General features: G+C 33.6%; 1 protein-coding gene across 3 annotated transcripts; it reads right to left on the reverse strand.

Annotated features, from left to right (window-relative positions):
* Positions 1–3,799: 3,799 nt before the first annotated feature.
* LOC103963549 (type I inositol polyphosphate 5-phosphatase 8) lies at positions 3,800–10,327 on the reverse strand. 3 transcript variants are annotated; one of them, XM_009376374.3, is made up of 11 exons: positions 9,999–10,327; positions 8,944–9,023; positions 8,745–8,829; positions 8,547–8,615; positions 7,934–8,018; positions 7,452–7,556; positions 6,467–6,905; positions 6,153–6,349; positions 5,918–6,029; positions 5,647–5,795; positions 3,800–4,572 (listed from the first exon to the last, which is right to left on the reverse strand). In XM_009376374.3, exons 2-11 carry the CDS (start codon positions 8,971–8,973, stop codon positions 4,359–4,361), a joined length of 1,485 nt encoding a protein of 494 aa, XP_009374649.2. In that variant the 5' UTR covers positions 8,974–9,023; positions 9,999–10,327; the 3' UTR covers positions 3,800–4,358. The 3 variants fall into 3 exon arrangements, with proteins under 3 accessions (XP_009374649.2, XP_048438840.1, XP_048438839.1); XM_048582883.1 differs by lacking the exon at positions 8,745–8,829; XM_048582882.1 differs by lacking the exon at positions 9,999–10,327 and having other exon boundaries at positions 8,745–8,864; positions 8,944–8,962.
* Between the last annotated feature and the right edge of the window lie 13,895 nt (positions 10,328–24,222).

Consider the following 24,222-nt stretch of genomic DNA (forward strand, 5'->3'; position numbering starts at 1 on the left):
GACATAACACATACTAACCTTAGCAGATTGTCAATGCCCAATTGGCAATCCTATGGCTAGGAACGTTTTAGGAATGAACATAAGAGAAAGGTCTCGTTAATTTAACTAACTTAAATCACTTGTCTCTTAGATCAAATACATTCCTTGGATTCCCTTATTGCTTAAACACAAGATACTATAAATAGTGATTAACAATAAGCTTTGCCCTTCTATTAAACATATAAAAGTTTAACACAATAAGTATTCCAAAAAGCTATTACATCAAATGAGTGGCTTTGTGGGCATACTTCCAACAGCATTTCCCTATGTTAATCATTTAAGTCCTCATACAATTCTAATAATTGAAATAATAGTTTATGAACGATCTTTTTTTGCTACACCCAAACAAGTCTTTAATTATAATGCATATGATGACAAAGTAAAGCTTTTAAAAACAAAAAGTATTCATTATCTTGAATACTAGATGATTCAAAACTTCAAAATATTCTGAAACTAAACACTTTCGAACACTAATGATTTAGCACGTTCAATCACAAAGTCTCATCGACTTGTTGTCACCAAAAGAGACCCACAAAATAAATGTATAAATTGAATTAGTATCCCATTTAGGAACACCGACACCAATTAGTATGAATCCAACAGAGGTAAGTGATCACAGAAGGTTTACATTGTACACTCGGTTATTAGAAGGCAAAAAAAAAAAAAGAAAGAAAAAAAAAAAGCAAACAAAAGCGGAGTACCAAATCAATTGAGTTAGTATCACCATCCATCAATATGCATAAATAAAAGGTTTAAATTCCATGATTTTTCACACACCCATATGCATAAATTTAATTAGTATCACCAATAACTCCAAAGTAAAAAACAAAAATAAATGGGTAAATGGATGCCCGTTATAACCGCGAGTAATACCCAAAACCGCCCATTTAAATTTCACGGATAAACGGTTATACCCATAATCGTTTGTTCATCTAAACGATTACCCATAATCGTAACCGTGAACTTTAAATAGGCGGGTAACTATAGTTACCCAAACCCATGGTTATTTTGCCCATCCCTAGTCCTCCCTCTCCTAATTGGTCCTTTTAATTTGGTTGGTCATTAGTTCCCCCTTCTGATTGGTTCCCTTAGCTTTCCTTTATGTGATTGGGCCGAACAAATTCTTTTAACTAAAGAATTAAGGTTTAAATAAAAAAATTAGGAAAACAACTTCGAATGTCTATAAATTTTTCTTTATAATCCTCATTCGCACACGGCTTGCGCCTATGCGCACGTGGTTTCGAAATGTATTCAAAAACATTAATTGTGACCTCGAAAGGTCAAGAAATTTTAAAGATTAATTACGAAAATTCAAACTCAATAACTAAACGATTCAATTCCTAAAATTAACGGAATTAAAATTAACTAATAAAAATAATGTAAACGTGAAATCCAAATTTTAATGATGAGATACGTAAAGAATAGTGAAACTCCAGGAATAGGATTTCACACGGGTTCTATTTAACTGAACAAAAGTGAGCTAAAATACCTTTAGCATCTCGTGCCCGGCTTGAAGTAGAAATCAAATTGATTCCACCAAACTTAATATGTAAGATGGATCAAGTTCATTCTTTTCAACTCATTTATATCTTCTAATCTTTTTTTTTTTTTTTGTATGGCTCGATTATCCCACTTAGCCAAGCCATTTCCTTTTATGCTACGCAACTGAGCCGGGCAAAACCAATAAAATAAAGAAAAGCAACAAATCTGTTCACTGAGTATAAAGGAGAGAGAGGGATTTGAACCCTCAATTGTTCTTTGTTTCGAACTATACTGGTTTTCAAGACCGGAGTTGTCACATCCTGACCCAGGCCCCCACCACATCCCAGGCTCGACTCTACCGTAGCATGATATTGTCCGCTTTGGGCCCTAACCATGCCCTTATAGTTTTGTTTCTGGGAACTCACACGAGAATTTCCCAGTGGGTCACTCATCCTGGGATTGCTCTCGCGCAAACTCGCTTAACTTCGGAGTTCCTACGGAATCCGAAGCCAGTGAGCTCCCAAAAGGCCTCGTACTAGGTAGAGATGGGAATATACATATAAGACTTACAGGATTATCACCCCTCTTAGAGGCCTGATGTCCTCATCGGCACACTTCTGAGCAGGGATTGGCTTTGATACCAAATTGTCACATCTCGGCTCGGACCCCCACCACATCCCGGGTTCAACTCCATCGATATTGTCTACTTTGGACCTCGACCACGCCCTCACGATTTTGTTTCTGGGACTTCCTAGTGGGTCATCCATCCTGGGATTGCTCTCGCGCGAACTTGCTTAACTTCAGAGTTCCTATGGAATCCGAAGCCAGTGAGCTCCCAAAAGACCTCGTGCTAGATAGAGATGAGAATATACATATAACGCTTACAGGATCCACACCCATGGACGATGTGGGATCTTACAGGAGCTATCAACCACTTAGCCATCTTTCTGAAATATCATTTCTATTTTATTTTTGTTCCACCCCATATACACATAGACATGTGAATTGATACCATTGCTATCTATAGAAAGATATCGGATGTGAATCTATAGGTCTATCTGTTATATATATAAATATATATATATATGCAGGGAATTGTTATTAGTACTCCAAAAATCTCATTCTACACTTTAAACTTTCTATATTAGGAAAGAAAAATACACTTGTGAGGAGTGTAGAATGAGATTTTTGAAGTGCCAATAACACTTACATATATATATATATATATATATATATATATATATATATATATATATAAAACATAGATGCATGATCCAGCAAGCATGCCCTTTTGTAAAATTTGTGAAGTAAAAAAAAATAAAAAAATAAAAAAATTCATGGTAAAATCCTTACATGATGCTTTTTTTTTTTTTAACGTTTTAGCTGATAAAGGGATCAAATGGTATAATTCTTTTGTTGGTAGATTGGAGGATTAGAAACTGGAAATTAGTCAGACTCTTTGGAGTGTTTGGGGAAAAAGTGGGGGAAGCTTTTTTTTTCTTTTCTGTTTTCAATATATTTAAAGGAAAACTGTATTTTAAAGGGGTATGGCCCAAAGTATAATGGACTTGCTAACAAAATTGGGTGAAAAAATTTGGTTCAAAGTGTTTCCATTTGTGTTTTAGTGGGCATTTGTCTTGTTCTCTTCTATTTGCCATTGGGTGTGCTAGTATTGAAAGTGATTCACTTGAAATTATAGCACGAGACAATGTTATGTGTCAACATAAGAGAAATTTTATGAGTTACTTTTAACAAACGTGGAGTTTTCTCAATAGTCTTTTATCATGCGCACGGAGATCCGAATTTGAAGTCATAGCGGTACAATGTTTTCTTGATAAAGCAGATTGTGGTGTTTGTCAACTTGGATAGGGATATAGCTACAAGTTGATGAATTCAAATACGGCTGGACTAACACAACTTTTATTATGTCGTTGACATAGTCAGTAATTACTTTATAATTAAAACATATATAACTTCAAATCAATTTTTAACATGTTTTGAAATTTAGGATTTTCACTTCAGTGAATAAGGATTGCATTTGTTTCATTCCTGGGGTTTGCCAAACATTGGATGGGAATTGATTTCAATCTTGTTCCAGACGCTGGAATCAAAATTCCAAAACCATTCATTTATTGTTTAATGTTGCAAGTTTACTCAAATTATAACTCGTGACAAAAAGCTAGTTTAACTTTGGGAGGTATATAATGTGAATAAATAAACGTATTTAAGTGAATCCGTAACGGCATTGTAGGTGTCGTAAGACCATCTTTATACCTGGTTGGAAATATAAAAGAATTTCATTAGTAAATTGTAAAAGCAAACGACAGGCACCATCTCCCCCAGTTCCCTTAACAGAAAACTTTCAATCAAAACTGTCCTTTTTTTCTACACATTTCAACTTTTTAATCAACCTCTCTCTGTGTCCCCTCTCCCCCTAACTTAATCTCAAACAAAGATATATTCTTCTGCCAAAAGCTGATTAACCATTTACAATTCAACTTTTCACAGAAGCTGCTTTCACTCTCCATCCCAACTTTCCCAGTCCCCAGCAGCTTATATGCTTCTGCTTCACTTCTCTGCTCCACCAACGACACCATTTCATCATCATCATGCCTTCAAAAATTTAAGCACGCCTTTGAGAGCTTAAAATTTTAGTCCCAACAACTGTCAAAAAAAGCCAGGGACACCAGCTTCTGATTTTGTCAGTCGGTCAAAACCAAACCAATTTACACAGCACTTAGCTGTAAATTTGAACATTGGCTGGCTGCTTCAGCTTTTGGTCTTCAAAAATGTGGGCTGTGTTCGGCAGTAATTAAATCAGAACCTTGAGGTGGTGTCTAAGCAGCTTTTGGTTCCGTGAGCAGCAAAAGCTCTTCCGCCTGCACTTTGGCTGATGACTTGAGCATGCAAGAGTTGAGCTTTTTCTTGGCAGCCAAGTCTAACTGGACTGAAAACAACGAAGAAACCGGTCTGTGGTCTGAGAATTTTGACTCCCCTCTCACATAAGACATTTGTTTAAGCCCTTCCCCCTTCCATAAAATCCTGTCACACCTGCCATATATATCAAACCACATTAGTCTCTTTTCCGAACTAAAGTAACATCGATGAAAACTATTTGAACCACATTTACTGAATATAAATGCATCTACGACAAACATAAACTCAGCCTATGAAAGCGAGAAACTAGAACAATGCAGATGTTATACCTTAAACTTATGTAAACAACGGAAATAGATATTTGAACTCGGGTGCATAATAAAGAGCATCGTTGCTCACCAATGTGGCTATGCCCACGCCCGCAGGACCGCAGTAGCAAAGGTTTAAACACAAGCAACTTGTTTTAAATATGATAATACAGACATGACAGTCTGTACATGTCACATGTTCATTTTTTAAAAATTAGACGAAGGAAAGAGTTCTTTGTTTCCCCTGCCAACTCCTAAATTAAACCATCAATTAACGTAAAACATAAATGATGACCAAAAAATAATATTTTGATTTCATGTGGACAAAAATAATAATTATGGTCCCTGCTTTATGATGCTTAAATAGTTAAATCCCACCACCCACAACACCAATTAAAAAAGATTAGTGTAGCAAGTAAAAGTTAAGCTTTATTTGGATTAATTCAGTTTAATAAAAACGTGAAAAAGGTCGGTACTAATTACAAACAATTTTAAAAATATTTTAAACAAATCCGGAACTGCAGCCTGGAGTCAACACAGATTCAATAAAGTTGACAGGTCGGTTATTGGAGTAGGAGGACGATTACCCTAATTGAATATGGAGGCTTGATAAAGTTGATTGTCCTTAACTAGCAACAGTTTGGGTCCACCTCAACGCGTAGTCTAGAAATTTTTTTTAACGATGAGACGCTATTACTTGATGTACTACATTTACTGACCACATTGCTAATCAATGATAATATCTCTAATATAGGTTAAAACAGGTCTCACCGTATGTAATTAAAAATTCATAATGAAGATTACGAAACATATAATTACATTATGTCTGTGTAATGATGGTGATCACTAGTTGTTCCTCGTTTCAATAAACTCGATGAATGCGTGATGAAATTTGATGCAATTATTCATAAGCTCATAGGGAAACTGATTGGAATCTTACCAGGCTGGAGTGCGTCTCTTATCTCTAGATTTAGAACTTTGGGCAACATAATGATCAGAATTAGCTAGGTATTTGTAGGTTGGAGCAAAATATATCCTCCCTTCCTCCCACCCTTTAAAAACTCGACCTGCTTGTTGTTCTATCCTTAGCTGCCAAGAAACAACAAATCCGAGCGTAAGATGCGAAATACCAAAGATACCATTTCGATTCGGGCCAGTACACCTATTCCCCTATGTTTGGGGGAAAAACAGTTCTTACATCAGTATCTTACCTGATCTTTCTGTAGAAGTGCCTGCCAATCATGCTTCTTTAATAGTTCATCTGTGTCGCCGCAGCAAGCAACTGCTAGCCGATAATTTAAATCCCCGAGCCAAATAACCTTGCTGCATTAGATTAAAAACAGGCAAAATTGTCTTAGTTGTAGGATTAAAACAACCATAATGTATAGTGTGTACTCAATGGCAATTAAATGAACAAAAATAAGAGGTTTAGTTTCAATGAATTACTCATGGTCTAAAATGCTATTGGGAGGAAGCCGTTGTCCCTTTGTTCTACATGAATGAGAAAATCTTGTTTTCTTTAAGATTTCCATGACATCTGAGTTCCTTCTCATCTCATCCCCTTCTTTCTCCCCAGAGGTTAAATGTGCACACACGAAACAAAACGTTGTTCCATGCAATGTCATGCTGATTGATATTGAACCCTGTCACATGAAAAATCATATAGCTTAGAGCAACCATCTAAACAACAACGTCATCATACAAATAGTTTTATTCTCGTGTGGTATAAATTTTATGTTTTGAAATTTAAAGTAACTAACCTTGTTTCCAAGGTATCCCATTATGCCTCTACCAACACACGAGACCTTCGTGTTGCTAATGTGTCTACAAAGATCCGCACGAACCCACACGCACATGAAAATTCCAACCATCTGCTTGCTTGCTGATAGGCAGTAACGATTTCCTTCCGTTGGACTATTGCCTTTGCACTGACACATCACCGGCGAGGTCGGTGAGTTTTCTCCACTTGAAGTCGACGCCGGATTCAAATTGAGAAGCCTCTCAAAATCTGCACTGCTCAGCTCATCTTCTAAAGAAAGCAAGTCGGAGAAGCTGAGCCTAGGCTTGCCTTGCTTGTCAAGCTGTCCAGGGTCATTCTTGCTCAGTGCCTCGCGAATCAGGGACAGCCACTTGGCAGCTGGGCCCTTATCTTCCGCGCCCAATACGTTCCCGGCGTTCAAAGGGACAATTTCCTGGAACCTAATTAAGAAAAAAGTTCCAAATTCAAATAAATTTCAAGTAACTTGATGAAAGCATGACAAATAAAAGTTCTCTTGTCAGATAACTTTTACATAAAACATTGTCAGATTGTTAATCTGAATCACTAGTTAATTAACTTATGACGACATAACCAGTTAGACTGTTTGACAAGAAAATCACTGATCAACTAATTTATACTTCACCAACATAACACGTTAGATTGTCTGATAATAAAATATTACCAGTATCCTTTTACATAATTAAAACGTGCATACAGAACAAACATCGAATTAAACAAGAACCCTAATGTAAAAGGAATATTGGATTGGATCTAATAAAGTGTAAATTATAGGTTGGAGAACCACTCATTGGCACAAAGTCTTATTTTCGATGTTTAGACTACTACCATTTTCAAGACAAAGCAAAAAACAAGAAAGGAGTCAACCTTGGTATGCAAATTCCTGGAGAGAGAGAGAGAGAGAGAGAGAGAGAGAGAGAAGAAAGGAGAGAGAAGGAGAGAGAGAGATGCAAAGCAAAGACCGTTACCCAAGAACATAGACGTCTGCAGGAGTAGGAGATTTCAGCCATTCCCTCAAGTTCAAGTCGTCCTGGGGTGATTTGCCTCCAACGTTCCATGTCCCTACGAACATACTAAACATAGACAAAACGACTTCGTTTAGAAAAACTTGTGTGAAAAGAAGCATTGTTTCAAAGGCCAAGACCTAGTCAGATTATTCTCAAGAAAATTATCCAAAATTGAATAATACATTAGTAAAGTCAAAATCACACAACACAATATAAGAAAAGTTACGGCCGCGTATTTATCGAACTAAGTACTTGATTGTTGTAATTGGCTGGCAATTATTTACATAAGCAAATCCGGCTACAATAGAAACACATGAAAATACGGCTCATTGAATAACACTAAGTAACACATACAATGGTGTGCTAATTATTTGTAGGTATTCGCACTTAACAGGTAATTATGCCCTATAAACATCGCTTACACAATCGTGATATAGACTTACTTGAGATTGAGATCATCAGTGACAGTCGCCGGCTCCATTCCACAACTTTGTCTCTGGGTTGTTTCCCCCATCAACTTGCATCCATCTTGAAAAAATAAACACAAAATAAAATAAAATTAATACCCAAAACTGAAAAAAGCTCAAGTACTTGAGAAAGAATATAGCAAAGGACACCTATGTTACTGTAGCACAAATTACAATAGCTCAAGTTCATCAGCCTAAGATCCTCCCCGTCCACGTGGCACAACCAGAATAACCTCTAAGGATTTTTTAGTGTGTCTAAAATACGCTCCGGTACAAAAATATCACGGTAAAATTGGTTTGGCAGTTTTTTTTTTTTTTTTTTTTTTTTATAAATATCCAACCACTTTATCATGACATCCTAGTTCGTGTTTCCGATAAATTAAAACAATCCTCGCACTAAACCATCCCAAGGGGGTCCCATCTAGAATCAAGGGAGCCCATCGTGACCCAGTTCGTGTGTAATCAAAGTTAAAAACAAAAGCCGTGGATCGGACGGCTCAGAGGATATCAGAGTGCCCGTTCCAGCTGGAGGATAAAGAGCCAAAGGTGAACCAAGTACAAGTACAGTGCAGCTGCATGGTAATATTACCTGAAAAATCGTCCGGTACGACGACGTAGCGGTCTTGGTCCGAGCAGCTCTTCCTTCTCCCAGTCTCATCTGACACAGCAAACAAGCAAACAAGCAAACAAACAACTTCAGATTGGAATCGCCGAAACACCGAACGCATCCGATACGAAACGATACACCGCCAAAAATGAATAAACCGGAAAAAACCCGAAATCTTACATTTCGGAGAGTAATCGGAATGAAACTCATCACCCTTGATTGGTATGTTGAGCCATTTCCTCGCCACCACTTTCGGCCACGAAGGCTGTAGCCAAACAGTTCGGATATTGGATTTAATTTCTGTTTCGGTTTCGAGAACCCGATCTACTACAAATTTACGACAAACGAAAATTTAATGGCCAAAAGATGAATTGGGTACCTTGGATATCTTCCCACCGTTGGTCCTCATTGCTCTGCCGTCCGATCACCGGACCGAAATCCAGTCCACAACTCTAAAATCTGAACGGAGAGGAAGGCGAGTGTAGTAGGTGGGTTAAGATAAATCCAATCCAAAAACACATTAATAATTACTTAATTAAGAAAACAAATATGACTAGAGAAGTGAAAGTCGTCAAGAAAAACAAAATGGGTGCTGAATCAAAGGAAAAAAAATATTTTTTATTTTTTATTTTTTACGGCAAGAGAAAAAAGAAGGCGAAAACGGAGATTAAATCAGTGTCAACTGGAGCATTCAACCGAAAATAAAAAACCCAGTAGCAGGAAATATGGAGACAGCTTCGGAATCAACGTAAGCTTGAAGAAATTAAATTAAAATTAAAAAAATTACAATATTTGGAGAAAATGGTTTTTGGGGTAATTAATAAATAAGCGGGGGAGGGAGAGAGAGAGAGAGAGAGAGTAGGCCAGGTTCATCCTTTTGGGAGGAGGAATATTTCTTTACAAGCAAGGGAGGTAGCCTTTACAGAGAGGGAGGCCTTAAACAAAAAAAAGAATAGTGACCAAAAGGGTTGGCCCTTTTGGGTTTGAGATCTTTATCAACGGATCAAATCTAAATAAATATGTCACAAAAGATTATATTTTGTCGAAGTTTGGAGCTGGGTTTTACATTAAAAAAAAAAAAAAAAGATTTGGACTTTGAGAACCAAAATATGGAAGAATGATGAGAAATGATTGGGACCGGAATCTTTTGTTTATCTGGGAAATTTGGGATTTGGATTTTGTAAATATGGGGAAGGAGTCACCAGATCTTGGTGATTTGAGATAAACAGAGATTCACAGAAATAGTGGGACAATGAAACAGAGAGATAGAGAGAGAGAGAGAGAGGAGAGAGATACATAAGAACTGTGGGACGTACTGTCAATCGCATTGCTGATAAAAAATGGATTTACATCACAAATCAATGACTAAAACAAGCAAGACACAACAATTACAGAAAGAATGCAGAGGAATTACTGGGGAAATAGAATGCTTACAGTAATGAATCCAAAGGAGATGATGGCAAAATTGAGGGAGGTTGAAAACTTGAAAGGAGAGCCCTAGTTCTTTTGTGGAGCTTTCGTTGTTGATCAGGCAAAGAAGGTTGAGAGACAAGTCAGAGAAGCCGAGGCCTGATGTGTTGCTTGTTTTGGTTGGCTTGGAGGAGGAGAGAAGAAAGAATGCAGAGGAATTTGTGGGCGTTTCCTCGTAAAAGCAAAATGGCAACACGATGGCTTCTCAAATTTATAGACATCAAGAGGCTTTCCTCGTAAAAATAAAAAGGTGAGAGAGAGAGAGAGGGAAAAGGTGCTCGCAAAGAAGTGTGAGAGTGAGACTAGACGAAGGTCTTCAACGTTGAAGTCCAACTTTTAAAAAGCACACACATTCCATTATGGGTATTTTAGTCATTTTGTTAAAACATGAGGAGTGCAATTATTATGTTTAGTTAATACTTTACTACCGACTTAGTACAGTATTACTATTCATTTATAAATAAAATGTTTTAAGAGCATTTCTAATGAAAGTCTCTACTTAAGAACTCACACGACCACTTTTAATGACTTATTTAGGAGTTTTAAAGGAATATTTGAGTCCTTAAAAGAATAGTCTATAATGAAAATTTCTTATAAAATAATCCTTAAATATAGAGATTAAATATTAAAAAATTATTATTCATTTTATTGAAATATTGTAACCATTGATAAAAATAAAAATACTATCTCTATCATTGATTTTTCAAGAATTAAAAAAAAAAAAGGCAAATGAGAAGTTGCCTTGTTAAAAAAAATAGGAAAAAAAGCATAAAGAGCAGCATCATTTCCCACTCAAAATTAATATAGAGTTTTCTATTTGAGTCTTTATATATAGTCCTTATATTTGATATTTTTTTTTGAGGTATTTGATGAGTCTTTATGTATTAAAATGTTTTAAAACTTCAATTCCGGCCCATTAGAAGTCATTTGTCCTTATATTTAGGGACTCTATTTAAGATCTCAATTGGAGATGCTATAAGTTTGCTAAAAGTGAGTTTTAATTAGCTTATTGTTAGTCTATTGTGAGGCTACACCTATTCCATCATCGATAATATCGTTAGTTAAAAAAAAAATAATTATTGGGGACCGACTAAGATCATCTCCAGAGCTTTGCCTGCAGACCCAATGAATCCATCAATACTGGTCATTAAATTTAATCGTGCGGCCATAAAACCAGAGGGAAAAGGTGCAGGCGATGGAAGACGAAGGAGGAGGGGATGGGGGTGAGATGACCAGAGGGGATTGGGGTGTGAAGATGGCAGTCATAATGGTGGGAGAGGAAGGAGGAGTGGATTGGGTGGAATGACAACAATCATGGAGGTGGGTGACTGGTGAAGTTGTGAAAGTGAATGAGAAAGATTGAGGAAGCCCAATTTGGCCGTCGAACTCCTTGCCGCTGCGAACTTGGTCGGTGGTGGCATGCTGGACACCACCGTAGGCGAGAAGGGGAGATAATTCTGGGATGTGAAAGTGTGCCGTGTGAAAAAGTAGAGAAAATTTCTGACTGTAAGATCATTTTTGAACGATGAGGATTTGTTGATCCCCGAATTTGAAGAGGTTCCTCCTCTACTTGGGTAAACTAGTACTTACCTTTTTATTTTGTCCCATGCTTTTCTAACACATGTTATTGTTCTAAAAAATAATGGACATGTTATTAAATTTTTTCAGTTTTTGAAAACAAATAACACGTGTCATTTTTTTATTGGATGAAATCAGAAAGTGACTACATAAAATATTCTCTAGTAAGTACCAAGTATTGTCCTAACCTACCACCAAAACTCCAAATCGTCAATTTCTCATGTAAATTGATAACTGTGTGAATACTCTATTTTTTTTCATTTTTTTCGAATGTATTTTTTACACTTAAAACTCCATATAACTCTAAATAAGAATTTAGTTAACTAAAGCTTGTGGGACATATTTTTCATTTTCACAAATACAAATTGTAGCCAATGACTTAGCCCCAAGCATTTAGAGGTCAAGGAGTGATCAAAACACGAATGAAAATGGTCACGTGTGTAACACCTGATAACTTTTAATGGAATTTCTAACAAAGATTGACAAACATATTGAACGAAGGAATTCAAACACAAGACCTCATCGGCATCGTCGCAATTTATCCAGTAATTACTGTAACAATTACACTATGTTTGGATGAAGGAAATAAACTTGAAATTTTTGCAAAAACTAGAATTTATAAATTGATATGCGCAAATTCCCTTGTTTGGATTTATAAGCATAGAAATTTAGAACTTTCATGTGAAAAAAAACCTGGAATTTAGGATCTTCATTCCTAAGTTTAAATTATATGTAAATAGATATCATTTTTATGCGTGAGAGCTTAAAAATAGTAAAATTACGTATTTAAATTTCATTACTCTTTTAAATTAACTAAACAAAAAAATTCAAAAAATATAATTCCGTCATTTCAATTTTCATCATTTTAAAATTCTTTAATAATTGTAAATTTATCCATTCAAATTGAGTTTTGAACTTTCATTTCTTTCGTCTTTATTTTTATTTTCCCTCCACGAAGAATTTTGCCTTTGAGACGTAATGTGCATGATGGGAAATGAAGATCTAATCACAAACTGAATCAATAGGATAAGCTTGGGACATGGGATTTTTTTCACGGGAATTGAATTTTGGGTGCTCTTCTTAATTATTTCCTCTGTCCATTTTTTACTTTAAAATTATGTCAGACAAGACGTTCACATGAGATGGCACTAAGGAATCTTTTATCATATGGCCCGAATAATAAATTAAAATTAAGTAAATCTTGTGAGGGGTTAATTTTTCATGATTTTTGCTAGATTTGCCAACGTGAGGATCAAAAGTCAACCAAATGTTGGAATTGAACTTAATAAGAAACACCAACTAGTTAATAACTTTATACGGTGTCAATAACATGGGATTTGAATTATTGATTGATATATAAAGTCAAAAGGCAAAAAAAAAAATGTCGTTCACAATTTAAAATATACCCTTCTCTAATTAAGATTTTAAAATAATCTATATATGAAGCCAGAAGGGAAAAAAAAAAAAATAAAAAGAATCATTCCTAATCTCAAAAGTACTCCTCCCAAATTAAGATTCTATTTAGTTTTTAAAAATAAAAATATAAAAAAATATTTAAAACAAAAATAAAAGAAATAAAATTACAAGTATGGAATAACATGTAAAAGAGTAAATTGTCACACATACGTGAGGGTGTGGTAAGAGGTTAGTGGAACCTAATTCTACTTAGAGTGGCCATTGTGTAAAAAAAGATTCAATCATGTGATTCATAGTAGTCAAAGATTCAAAAAAGATTTTAGAGTAATTTTTTTTTCTTCTTCAAGATAAGCTTTTTAAGTGAATATGCGTTTGCATGCCCAAAACAGAAGGCTCCTCCAGGCACCGGTAAACTTCCCTTCATAATTTTTTTCACTTTACTATATCACTTGTTTTTTGACAATAGAAAATAAAACTTAGTACTATAATCTAATGGAATATTATTTTATTTATAACTTTATAAGTGGTAGAATTTATGGTCGAATATTGAGTTTTATACTAATATATTACATCATCTCATAGTGCAAAATACATCATGTATAAATAAAAGGGAACTTTAATGAAAAATTCCCGGTATTGTTCACTCTAACGAAAAACCACATTTTAACTCTAAAAAGTCAATCTTGGTACGATTCACTTTACCCTTTATTTTGTTATTTTCGTTAAAACTCAAAGTTTTCAAACCCTTTTCATTAGTTTTTCCTAAATAAAAAGGTGGCACTTGAAATAAGATTTAAGATAAGCAAGAATCATGCAACTCTTATCCAAAATTATATCATCTTTATATTTCTATTTTTATGAATTATTTTTATACTTTGAACAGAAGACGAAATATAAAGGAATAAATGATGATATAGTATCAATCAAGCAAGAGTTGTCTTAGATCAATGAATGAGAAGGAAGAGAGTGAATAGGGCACAGGAAATGAAGTTAAACTTATGATGTATTATTCCTTCACAAATTGAGTCCAATATCCCCAGCTTTTTTTAATAATAAAATAAAAGGATGGAATTTAGTTTTAAACGCATTGATCATTATATAATGTCACAATCGATGCAAGAGAGATCCAGAATTCAAAATCATACAGTTGCTTATGTAAGTGTGTGTATATATTTGAGTAAAAACTCCATAAAAATAAAATGCAGCAGACCAGAAACATTGTGCAGCAGCACGCATAGATAATAGATGATGAGATCATAAGATTTAAGAAACATGCATGCTTGGTTGGTACTTGGTGGCAGCAAAATGAGCAAATTAAAATAAAGAGATCATATATTTGGGAAAATGCATCCAAAAAATTAAAGGGGCTTTTGAACTATAATCCCTTAAGAAGATTAAAATAAAATAAAAATATGGTGTTAGATTGGATATTGATTTTAGTCCTCGAATGTGTACTTAATTCAAATTTATATCATATTTTTGTTTTAATATTTAATAGATATCTTATTTAATGTCATGATACTAAAGTTAATTTTTTTTTTATTATACACATTTTAATTTATTATATTTATTTTACTCCCTCTAATTAGTGTACCTAAACTTTCGTATCATAATATATTTTACTAAATTAATGTACCGAAATGTTTATATCTAAATATATTGTAGTGAATTAGTGGCACATAAGAAAATATGCAAAAACATAAGTGTACCAAAAAAGTTCGTACCTAAATATATGATACATGTTTGTACCTAAATATATTGTCATGAATGACACATAAGAAAATATGCAAAAACATGTGTACCGAAAAATCTTTACGAAAATATTTTCTTATATAAGATACTTACCATAATGAGAATTAAAATTTATAATATTTTCATAAAATTTAATTTATGAACACCATTAAATTATAAATAAAAAAGATTTATTATACTTGCATTACATAAAGTCTAGGGACCAAAATCAATTTTTAATCTTATATAAGATATTTTTCTACACTTCATCTTATTTAAGGATTAAAATTTTAAAAATTAAAAACTGTTGGATGGTCAAATCCGTTAAGAGTCTGTCGTACCTCTCTCCAGAGCTCAGTCTGGTGCCCCTGGCTCGGGTGCATGAAGCCAAGAACCCAACCATTGTGAATTACATATAGTACCCACTCTTGGGTCCCACCCCAGTCCAAACCCTATGAAATATATCATCCCACAAGGAGGAAGATTGCACCCCCCGTGTCATCAAGCCATGATATGTAACTTGGACAAGGGAAGGTATGTGCAAAACGATGAATTGTAAAGAAGATCGATCGAGGTTTTTTAGTCACGTCAAGAAATAAAGAAGAGTTTGAGCAAATAAATTGTTGAGTATTTTTTTTTTTCACAATCATATCAAGATTTAAGGTTGAATTAAGTCACATAATGAATTAATAGTAAATTTACATGTAAACTTATAATTTAATAAGAGTTGAATTTAAGACCTATGATTCATGAAAGTCAAACTTTAAACCTTCCATCGGCAAAGAGTAGAAATTTCAGCCTTGTCAGGAGTCAAAGTATTAACCAAACTGCGAAATGATTGCAGTATACAAGCAAGAAACCTCCCATGGAGCTGTGATGTCCTTTTTAACAGTGTCTTGATAGAAGCATAGTTTTTATCTATTCTATGATTAACTGTTTTGAAAGTTTTCATCTCTAACATAATCTTGCAACATTGAATGTATTAGTTTCTATAGATATTCCTCCTCCGTCAGAGTTTTGCTACAATTATATTCAGATTTTTGCTTGCATTTCTCCTCTTGAAGTCATGATCTTCATCAAATTGTAATCTTTAGTCTTTTTTACGAATGAAGTGTCAATTTATTTCTTAAAACATACATGAAGAGAAAAAAAAAAATGGGAAGTGTTATTGACGCTCCAAAAATTTCATTTTACACTCTTCACAAGTGTATTTTTCTTTCCTAATATAGAAAGTTTGGAGTGTAGAATAAGATTTTTGGAGTGCTAATAACAATTCTCAAAAAAATTGTTCACATATTAACTGTAATTGAAAGAATATAAGAATGATAAATACTCGTATCCCCCGATGAAGGAAATGCATGCAAATATATCACTTCCTACAAATATTTTATCTTTATCGTATAATTTTAAAATCAGAACTATTTAAGTTCATAATCTTTCTTGAAGATCATTCATACAAAAAATTATTTGAATCATATATCTTTTTTTGGACAAATGATAGTGTTGGTTTAATTGTTAATTGTTAAGGTGAGGGGAGTCGGTGTGGATTGAACACGCACCAAAGTACATACGCATTATTGCTTTCTGTTGCTGCTGTAAAGTGCCATCTACAATCGAATATCATTTATGCATCCAAGTGTTGTAAAACAAATTGATGGTGTGGATAACAACTAACGTATATATTTGTGATGAATTGTCTATTTATTTGATACATTTGGATGACTAAAAGATTTTTTATTCAAATGATTTTTGTTTTTTTTTTTGTTTTGTTTTTGTTTTTGTTTTTTTTGTTTTGTTTTTGTTTTGTTTTTGTTTTTTTTTGTTTTTTTTGTTTTGTTTTTGTTTTGTTTTTGTTTTTTTTTGTTTTTTTGTTTTGTCTTGTTTTTATTTATTTTTTTTTTTTTTTTTTTATTTATAGAGATAAGCTCCAAATGAAGGTTAAGAGATTTAACGGTTTTATAAGGTTTATACTACAAAGATACGTTAATCATATATAAAAATGCCTAAACATGATCCTATTTTAAATGCGTGGTACCTACTTTTTTCGCCTTCTTTACTCACCAATCCGGGCATTTATAGAGAAAATATCAAATTTTAAACATAAAATTTAAATTTAACAGCGTATGTGTGACACTTTAATATCTTTTAAGTTTTTACTCTTCATACAATATGTCAAATTAAACTATTATTTTACTACATTAAACTATAATAATAATAATAATAATAATAATAATAATAATAATGTATTTAATAATTAATTAAAAGCATATTTGAAGTTGAAAATTACAAATCTATATCAAGCCACATCAGATTTAACTTTTGAATTGAAAAATATTATTGCTGACTTTTTTAACTGCTAGTAATTTTTTTGCCCTTGTCAAATCCAAATGCATTGCCTGTCTTCCCCCAGTTGGTGGAAATCGTATGCAGGATGTAAGCTTCATTTGTTGTCACAGTGTTTTAGCGAAAATTGTTGATAAAACCAGTAATAAAATACGTTGAAAATAAAGCAATAGTCAAGTATTAGACACAGGCTTGACATTAAAAAAAAAGTATTAGACACAGAATGAGACTCGCCATTGATATGTGTGCCTCAGGTGCTAGCAGGGCTTTAAGATCATCTTCAACTTTTAGACTAAAAGCTAAATGTTTTAATTTAGAAAATTTAGCTTTTAGCTTATAAATAGCTTTTTTTCTCTAATCCTTCTAGCTTAAAATTTTAGCTCAAGATTATTGAAGAATGAACTTAGGCTAATTTTTTTTTCTTAAATTAACTTTTTTTTAAACAAAATAATTATGTAAACTATTGCAAATTAATTTTATGAACATTTTAATCTAAAAATATTTAAATTCCACTAAATATTGAAAAATCACTAAATCTTTCCACAAATCAAGCCTTCAATTTTTTTTTTATAATTATTTTAGCCGTTGGATTCAATGTATTTTAAAATAACATTTAAAAAAAAATTTGAATTTGGACCGTTGGATCAACCAACGATCCAATAATGCCAACCGTCCGATGAACAAAAGAGCTGTTGGGCTCATAATTGCTTCCGACAGCGGTCCTGACAGTGGGTCCCACCTTGTCGGGCGCTGAAGGCTAACGCCCGGATGGGGCAAGTGGCGCGAGTGACCGGGGCGAGAGTGGGCTGCGAAAGGGAAAGTCCATGTGTTTTTGGGCTATTTCTTGGGGGGAATTTGACCCTTATTTGACATTTGACTTTTAGCCCAAAGATTTAGCTTGGGTTGTGTTGGGTTGGGTTTGGGGTGGGGGAGAATAGAGGAGAAATTTAGTATTTAGCTCAGGGTTGGAGAGAGTCTAAAGAAAGAATAATTGATGATGTTATCATATTAATCGACAAAATAAAATGCAACTCAAAATGATTATTCAAATAACCATAGGTCATCCTTGATTGAAAAAAATAAAATTCGTATGTTCACTGAGCACATGTCATCCATAATCCATTAATTGCATAACAAAACATAATCTCAGTGAATACAATTCAAGTAATTTTTTGTTTTTCATAAATAAATTAAATTATTGATTGAAAATATTATTATGCCCCGATCAATGACCAAATAATTTTCAGTTAAAAGTTCATATATACAAGAAAATCCAGTTATCAATAATCTACATAAGAAATTAACTTGCATCCTTAAAATATGAGAAATAACTCTTACTCAAAACATTTTTATGGCTGACTTACAGAACTTTAACCTTCATATTATAAATATTATGTAAAGATTATTTCTACAAAAAATCAATAAAATAAAAGATCGTTTAGTTATCGAATCATATACAAACAAGTGATTAAAATTGGTAAAAGCATTACAAATTTTTAATCTATTAGCTACAAGTTGCTTAAATGACCTTGATTTTATTTGATTTGAAACAAGTTATTTATACTATGAACAGTTTTACTTATAAACACAAAATTCTATAAATAAATAATCAAATATTGGAGAAGTTATTCCTTTTCATTTTTTAGGAGACAAGCATTGTTCACAGTTCAATTCAAATTTGCTGCATGTAGAAAAAATGATTTCAGATGACGAATGGGTTCACTCCAGGTAATTAATCCAAATCGAACCCGTGAAAGGAAAATGATCGTAAGTCTAGGTCATAGTAAACTCGACGAGGAGGAGCGCGGGAAGAGGAAGAAGAATGATCAAGACACTGACATAGAACTCTGTAGCTGCAGGAGCTTTACATTTTAATTAAATAAAATTATGGCTGCAGGCCTCTACAACTCCGAGATATATATATTGATGTGACACTTAGTAGATAAGTCACTACGCATCAAATTTAGCCTGCCAAGCAGTATAGATCTAATAATAAGTACTTATGTCTTTCGGTCAAATTGACAAGTACTTTCATGAAGGGAGTAGCTGCAGCAGCTTTCTAACCAGCAGTAATGCACTGGTGCACGCAATTAGGATCCAACCATGAACCAGCAAACCCTAGTTTTTTTTCAATTCTAAAAACTGGAATAAATGAAAAGGACAGCTGTACGATAGTGAAGTTCAATATCAATATTCATGCATGATTGCGCATTAAGTCTGTTTAATTGTTCATTTCTGGTGAAACATACGTTAGGCACATAGTACAGAAAATGATAGTGTTTATAGGAAAAGGATCATTTTTCTTGGAATCCGAGAAATCCTGTAATCATGATCGTTCATCGTACATTATGCGGTCAGAAATTATTTAAAATTTAAAATTAAATATAAATAGTACCTAACGAAAAATGATCGCACGATGAACTATTATGAACACAGGATTCCTGGAACCCAGAAAAAGGATCTGGCAAGAATCCTTTTCCGTGTTTGTAGGGTGCAAATAAGACAGGTTGGGAGATTAACTAGCATGAGTCAATCGATAGAACCCTAGTTCAATTTGGTCGAGTCAATAAACCAGCCTTAAACTTAAGAGATTGACTGCAATAGTTACATATTTTTAATACAATTACCATATGATTGTCAGAAATAATTCATATGAATTGATCTATTTAATACAATCAAAATTTGGCTGTCAAGAAAGTGGTTGTACTATATACATATAAGTTTTGTAGCTAAATTCCAAAGGTAGGCTAAATTATAGAGTCAAGCTTCAGAAGTTAGAGTGTATAGTGAAATGAATTCGAATCAGGTTTGGACAGGTTCAATTCCCACCATGTAACAAGAAATGAAATCAAACTTAACATATTCAATTTTTATTTGTTGGTTAGATAATAGGGGTTAACCTCATAATTGGATTGAGTTTGAATTGTCCAGATTAATCAGGTTAGACTTAAATAATTTATTAACTCGTGTAACCCGAGAGTTTAGCCACAAATTCAACATGAACAAAAATAAATTACTTTTTTTTTTTAAAAAAAGAAAAAGGAAAATTAGAATCCCTCACAATTTTTTTATATAATTTAGATTAAACATCTTTACCTTTTTAAAATTTGATTAAAGTGCTTTGACCAATAGTCACCTCTATTTTTGAAAATTAAAATAATATTTGAATTTATCTTTTTGTCTGCATGATGCACTTTTTCTTATTTAGTGGAGATATTAGTAATTAAACTATATTTTCTCTTCTTCCAAATATGTTTTTTTTTGTTATGCAAACATTTAATATTATTTTTTTTTCCAAATGGTTTTTTTTTTTTTTTTTTTTTTTCCAAATAGTTGGTGATCAACATAAAAGCTCCGTGTAATTTTTTCAATTTTTTTGTGAAATTATATTTTTTTTGTTTTTTTTTTTAAGTATAGTTGTTGATGAATTATTATTAGGTACAATACATTACGTATATATTGTGACATCCCACATTGCCTAGGGGAGTGGATCATATAAGCCTTATATGTATATTTCCATCTCTACCTAGCATGAGGCCTTTTGGGAGCTTGATGAATTATTATTAGGTACAATACATTACGTATATATTGTGACATCCCACATTGCCTAGGGGAGTGGATCATATAAGCCTTATATGTATATTTCCATCTCTACCTAGCATGAGGCCTTTTGGGAGCTCACTGGCTTCGGATTCTGTAGGAACTCCGAAGTTAAGCGAGTGCGTGCAAGAGCAATCCCATGATGGGTGACCCACTGGGAAGTTCTCGTGAGTTCCCAGAAACAAAATCGTGAGGGCGTGGTAGGGGCCCAAAGCAGACAATATCGTGCTACGATGGAGTCGGGCCCAGGATGTGGTGGGGGCCCGGGATGTGAGAATTTGGTATCAAAGCCAATCCTTGGGCGGATGTGTGCCAACGAGGACATCGGGCCCCTAAGGGGGGGTGGATTGTGACATCCCACATCGCCCAGGAGAGTAGATCATGTAAGCCTTATATGTATATTCTCATCTGTACCTAGCACAAGAGTTTTTGGGAGCTCACTGGCTTCGGATTCCGTAGAAACTCCGAAGTTAAGTGAGTGCGCGTGAGAGCAATCCCATGATGGGTGACCCATTGGGAAGTTCTCGTGTGAGTTCCCAGAAACAAAACTGTGAGGGCGTGGTAAGGGCCCAAAGCTGACAATATCGTGTTATGCTGGAGTCGAACCCGGGATGTGGTGGGGGTCTTGGTCGGGATGTGACATATATTATCTGCGGGTACGTCTGAATTTACAAAAATCATTAATTGGTACATTATTTTTATTTTGGTATGTTTTATTTTGTACACATTGTGTATCGGTACATTTATATTATTCTCAATCCTATTTTTACTTAACGTACCAAAAGAAAAACTTATTTCGGTACGTTTGATTTTGGGGGATTGAAAAATATTTTAAACTATTTTGAAAAGAAAATATTTTAATCGTAGATAATTATTGTTAAATTGTAGCATTATTGTGAAAATAAATTGAATCTAACTTTTTTTTTATTTTTTATTTTTATTTTTCAACAATTATCTCTAACGGTGGAAAGCGTAATCAAAAGGCTAGATTATAGGAAATTTGTTACAATATAATGTGCACATAGCACCAAAATTATGACAAAAAAGTTTAATCAAATCACTAAAAGGTATGGATGTTTGATATAAAAAAATTCAAAACTGAGGCGCCCATATCAAAATATCCCTTAAAAATAGACCTAATTGCATATCCCATTTTATAGCAGCGGTGCAAAGCAATTATACATATGCACCTTGGTGCGTGTTTCCGAACGATATACCTACCCCAAACAAATAATTATTTAACCCACTAACGCTATCGTTTATATATAAAATAAAATAAATGTAATACAAAAATTCATACCTCAACCCAAATTTGATTGAATTGATGCTCTAACTCAAGCTCAACTTACACGTCATTTAAATTTATTTTTGGTATAGTCAATTCTAATTTCAGTTCGGATTATTGATTGAATCAATTCTAACTTAAAATTTTTTTTAATAGTACAAACTTAAACCTTTAATTTTACAAAATGACTTCTAATTTAAGTTAGAATTGCAAAAAAAACTTAAAAATTTAAATCTTTAAGTCTTGATCTAAAAGGACTTCTAATTGCAAAACGACTACATCATTATCTACTAAATTAACTATTTAACAAAAATTGTTAGATCGATTCCCTCTACAATTCAGGTGGGAGCAGCAGCCTCTACTGACCCAACACTTGGCCAGTTCCTCTTGTTGCCAAGTGTAGTGACTCGTACTTGTCCAGCTCATCAAATAGTATCTACCATTATCTTATAAAATAAGACACATTTGTGGCGTTTCATACCATTTGACTAGCAAATTACCACAGCGACAATAGGTAATCAGCAACAGCTACCTCAGTAACCAATTTAAATGGGTTCGAACACGTGCCACTCCTAATGCTTTGGTCAATATTAGCATGATAAAACTGGTAGAAGATTATGCAATAAGATCCGCACTAATCCGCTGAATTAACACGCTATGGATTAGTTTAAAGTTATATATTATTTGTTGAAATAAAAAGGTAGAATAAAAGCCAATGCTTGTGAGCAAGGTGTCCCGACTGAGTTGAAAGCCTAGGTTGTGTGGCCTGCACTCTGTGGCTAGATATATTCGATAAAATCTGCCCGCAACCTAACTTAATACGCTGGAAGATGATTTAATTTAAAAATTGTATTAGATGGGAAGCATGGTGCACTGGAGGTTTTTGGATTTATTTATCTGGAGAAATAAAAAAATGGAGTGTAAGAGGAAAATGGTCAAAGAGAGTGTACATCAATAGGAACTCTGATGGCATCACCTTGATTGTTTCTTCCATAATCGGTGCCATTCTTAAATTAAACAAGCTTGCTTTGTACCCATGTAGAATGAAGATAAATTTTAATAAATCAAGTTAGAAAAATATGAATCAAGTTTGTCTCCTTAGATACAGTTTATGTATTGTTTATTTTTTCGCATACAATGTTAAATTTTAATAAATCAAGTTTGAAAAAAATATGAATTAAGTTTGTCTCCTTAGATAGAGTTTATGTATTTTTTATTTTTTCACATACAATGTACTTGAAATTAGTGATTAGAAATATAATGTTATACTACAAAACTTCAAATGACTATGCACTGATCAAATTTTTTTAATAAATGAGAGGAGAATTCAAATGACTATATATATCAAATTGGTCTTGCCCATTTGAAAAATATGATTACTAATGTTATTAATAAACACGATACATATATGTCACATTAAGGCCTAACATATCTGAAATAACAATAACTACTTCAATCCATAAGAAACTTTGTAAAAGCTCCACTCTATGTTGCCTTCGTAATGGTTTTTCCAGTCAGGATAGCTCACTTTTTTCATGTAGTTTTAACTTCAAAAGCTGTCATGGCCTTTATTTTTTTTTGCTGGTACTTCTAAAGCAGTCATTAGTAATATATTAAAGTAACCATCCATTATTTTCGTCCTCTGTGTACATAATCCGAAGCAATCTTTGATTAAGAACGTAAAAATATTAGGGCCTGTCTTAATGCAACACACGTAATATTATATTCATTTGACGAGCGCAGTAGCAAGTCTTCAAGGCCGGTCGAGTGTTTATCCTTATAGAATCTTCCATAATCCAGATTTTCTGGTCATTAGTATGACGAAACTGTTGGGGTATTTGCCTCAGTGACATGTATATTTCACAATCCTTCCAAATTACGTGACGCTAGCATGCAACTATTAAGATAAAGTACACTTTACACAAGAAATTAGTAAAAAGTCACAATATTTAATTAAAATCATGAATGTTTCGTGTCAGATTTATATAACTCGTTTAATCCATTCTTATAATCTTTTTTAATACAATTTGAATATAATTGAAGCGACACAACACGATTAAAACAAGGGTTTGAGACTTGCCACATATATATCTGCCGTTGACCATGCTAAGTCTAGTCCGGCCGTAACCTAATTTTCACAGCCATGGAATATTCAGAAGAATTTTCAATTTGGCGTGCAATCTTGTAGCCTTGTAGGATGGCTAAATATGGCGCAAAGTGTTCGCAAATATGGGG

The sequence above is a fragment of a genome, unplaced genomic scaffold (assembly GCF_019419815.1).
Source record: "Pyrus x bretschneideri cultivar Hongxiangsu unplaced genomic scaffold, Pyrus_bretschneideri_v1 Contig2, whole genome shotgun sequence".
Classification (NCBI taxonomy): Eukaryota; Viridiplantae; Streptophyta; class Magnoliopsida; order Rosales; family Rosaceae; genus Pyrus; species Pyrus x bretschneideri.

Coding starts and splice junctions, on each gene's coding strand:
- LOC103963549 (XM_009376374.3), bottom strand. CDS start 8,973: ATGAGGACCAACGGTGGGAAGATATCCAAG. Junction 6,350..6,466: donor TGGGATACCTTGGAAACAAG/GTTAGTTACTTT, acceptor TTCATGTGACAG/GGTTCAATATCAATCAGCAT. Junction 6,030..6,152: donor AATAGCATTTTAGACCATGA/GTAATTCATTGA, acceptor AATCTAATGCAG/CAAGGTTATTTGGCTCGGGG.